Raw genomic sequence first — 2,204 nt, forward strand, 5'->3', positions numbered from 1 at the left:
TATATATATATATATATATACATGTTGTAGGTCCAGAAGAGATAGAAACCGAAAGCAAAGACGCGATTTCAGAAGACATAGAAGCTGACCCATTTTCATTAAAAACAGAAAGAATGCATGCGAAATTATGGAGCACACTCGGATGGATGTTGTATAAGGATACATCGGAATGGATTTGGCGGGAAATAAAAATGATATTGGAAACTGATAAGAATGCATTGAAAGAAGAAATATGGGGTAACGGGAACACAATGCTTCACATGGTGGTTGAAAAGGGTCAAAACCATATACTCGAAAAGTTGTTACTGTTTATAAAAAAAAAGGAAGAAGAAAAAGAAATACTTGAACAGAAAAATGCGGATGGAAGCACGGCCCTTCACGTTGCCGTAAGTGTTGGTAACAAACATGCAATGAAGCTGTTGGTTGATCAGCACAAGGACCTATTGACAATTGGAGACAAAAAAGGCCAAGATCCATTGATTAAAGCTTTTAACAATATGCAATTTCAGACCTTTGCATATTTGTTCAAAGTCGCCCTTGATAATGACAAAGTCAATTTAAAGCAGCTGATCATTTCTCAAGGCTCCAAAAAGGGAGCGAGCCTTCTTGTCAATGCCATTACTGCAAAATACTACAGTGAGTGAGTGCATATATATTATATATATATATATAGCAAAAATATCCCATAATTTATATATGATAACCCCCAGAGACATATATACAGATTCACACTCCTTTGCAGGTACAGCATATGACTTAATCCGGACGTTTCCTCATTTCTGTATGGAAAGTGATCGAGTATTGATGGCTATAGCTAGGACCTTTCCTAATGAACTAAACTACTGGGAAACACTTATCTATCCCACACTTACCTCTCTGTACAGTAAGTTTCTAATTAAGCCCCTCGCCCCCGATTGATAAATACTAATGTATTCAGATATTTTATTTCTTAATCGGTTTTACGGGTGTTTTTTTCTCTTTAAGCTTTTGATGATATACTCGACCAAGATTTTTGGTTGGTTCAATCATCACGTCTGTGGTGGCGGTCGTGGCAGAGGAGCGGGTGGGTATTGGGGAGCCATCGCCACCTCTTTTTAAGAGGTAAACAGCAACCAAACTATGTCAAATGCATTTGATACCTGGTTGAGTTGGATGTTGAAAGATTTATGCATGCATGCATGGGTGGTCTTAAAAGAACCTAATGTTAATTTTATGCATTTGATTGTGCATACGCATGCAGTTCCGGTGTTTACATTTTTTTGGGTGCGTGGATTGATAAGATCTCTAATGTGGATGGTTTTTCTCCCACTTCGTCTGCTTTATTTGCTTTTGTGGAAGGCCGTAGCAACGCTAGGTAAGAACATATGGAGTGAGTTCCGATCCTTCATTGTGGAATTAACAAAATCTTGATGATTCTTTTTGACTTATAATTTTGTAACTTGTAGTTCCACCCATTAAGCATATCGAGAAGAAAATTAAGGTATCGAAAGACGCTGCAATGGTTCTAGGATTGGTATGTGCCTATATAGACAAGTTGAAGTTCCATGGTACTCATCATCCGTATTACGACAAAGCAATTCTTGAGGCAGCAATAAAAAATGCTAATAAAGTTTTTATAAATATTTTTAGACGTTCGCGTGAATTAATTAAGAGTAGACATGAAAATGGGTATGACATTTTTCAATTAGCAGTAATATATCGTTCAGACAAAATCTACAATCACCTTTATCTAATTGGTGAGGATAAGAAGCGCTATAAAACCATCAAAGATTCTTCAGAAAACAATATGTTACACTTGGCTGGAAGATTGGCACCTTCACAAGTACTCAAACGTAGAACAGGTGCAGCATTGCAACTACAAAGGGAGCTTCAATGGTTTGAGGTACATATATTAAATCCAAGTATGAATCATGATTTGTTTAGTGGCCTAATGATAAATGATCATATAGGAGCTGAAGAACTTCATGCATCCATCAGCCATCACTGAAGAAAACTGTTTTGGAGAGACACCTCATCAGGTGTTTACWAGGGAACATGAGAACTTGGTGAAGGAGGGAGAAAAATGGATGAAAACCACAGCAGAATCATGCAGTATCAGTGCTGCACTAATTACCACCATCGTATTCGCAGCAGCAATTACTGTACCGGGTGGAAGCGATCAACAAACAGGCATCCCCATGTTTAGAAAAGACATCGCCTTCACT

General features: G+C 37.8%; 1 protein-coding gene across 1 annotated transcript; it reads left to right on the forward strand.

The window, feature by feature from the left end:
* Window positions 1-191: 191 nt before the first annotated feature.
* Window positions 192-2,195, forward strand: LOC112503128 (the record flags this gene model as incomplete). The annotated part of the gene is made up of 4 exons (XM_025107194.1): window positions 192-636; window positions 1,241-1,354; window positions 1,446-1,882; window positions 1,950-2,195. Coding segments are annotated over exons 1-4 (1,242 nt in total), but the record flags the coding sequence as incomplete, so codon positions are not given.
* Window positions 2,196-2,204: the final 9 nt, after the last annotated feature.

This window comes from Cynara cardunculus, unplaced genomic scaffold, assembly GCF_001531365.2.
Source record: "Cynara cardunculus var. scolymus isolate 2C unplaced genomic scaffold, CcrdV1 Un_Scaffold_2564, whole genome shotgun sequence".
NCBI classification, from domain to species: domain Eukaryota; kingdom Viridiplantae; phylum Streptophyta; class Magnoliopsida; order Asterales; family Asteraceae; genus Cynara; species Cynara cardunculus.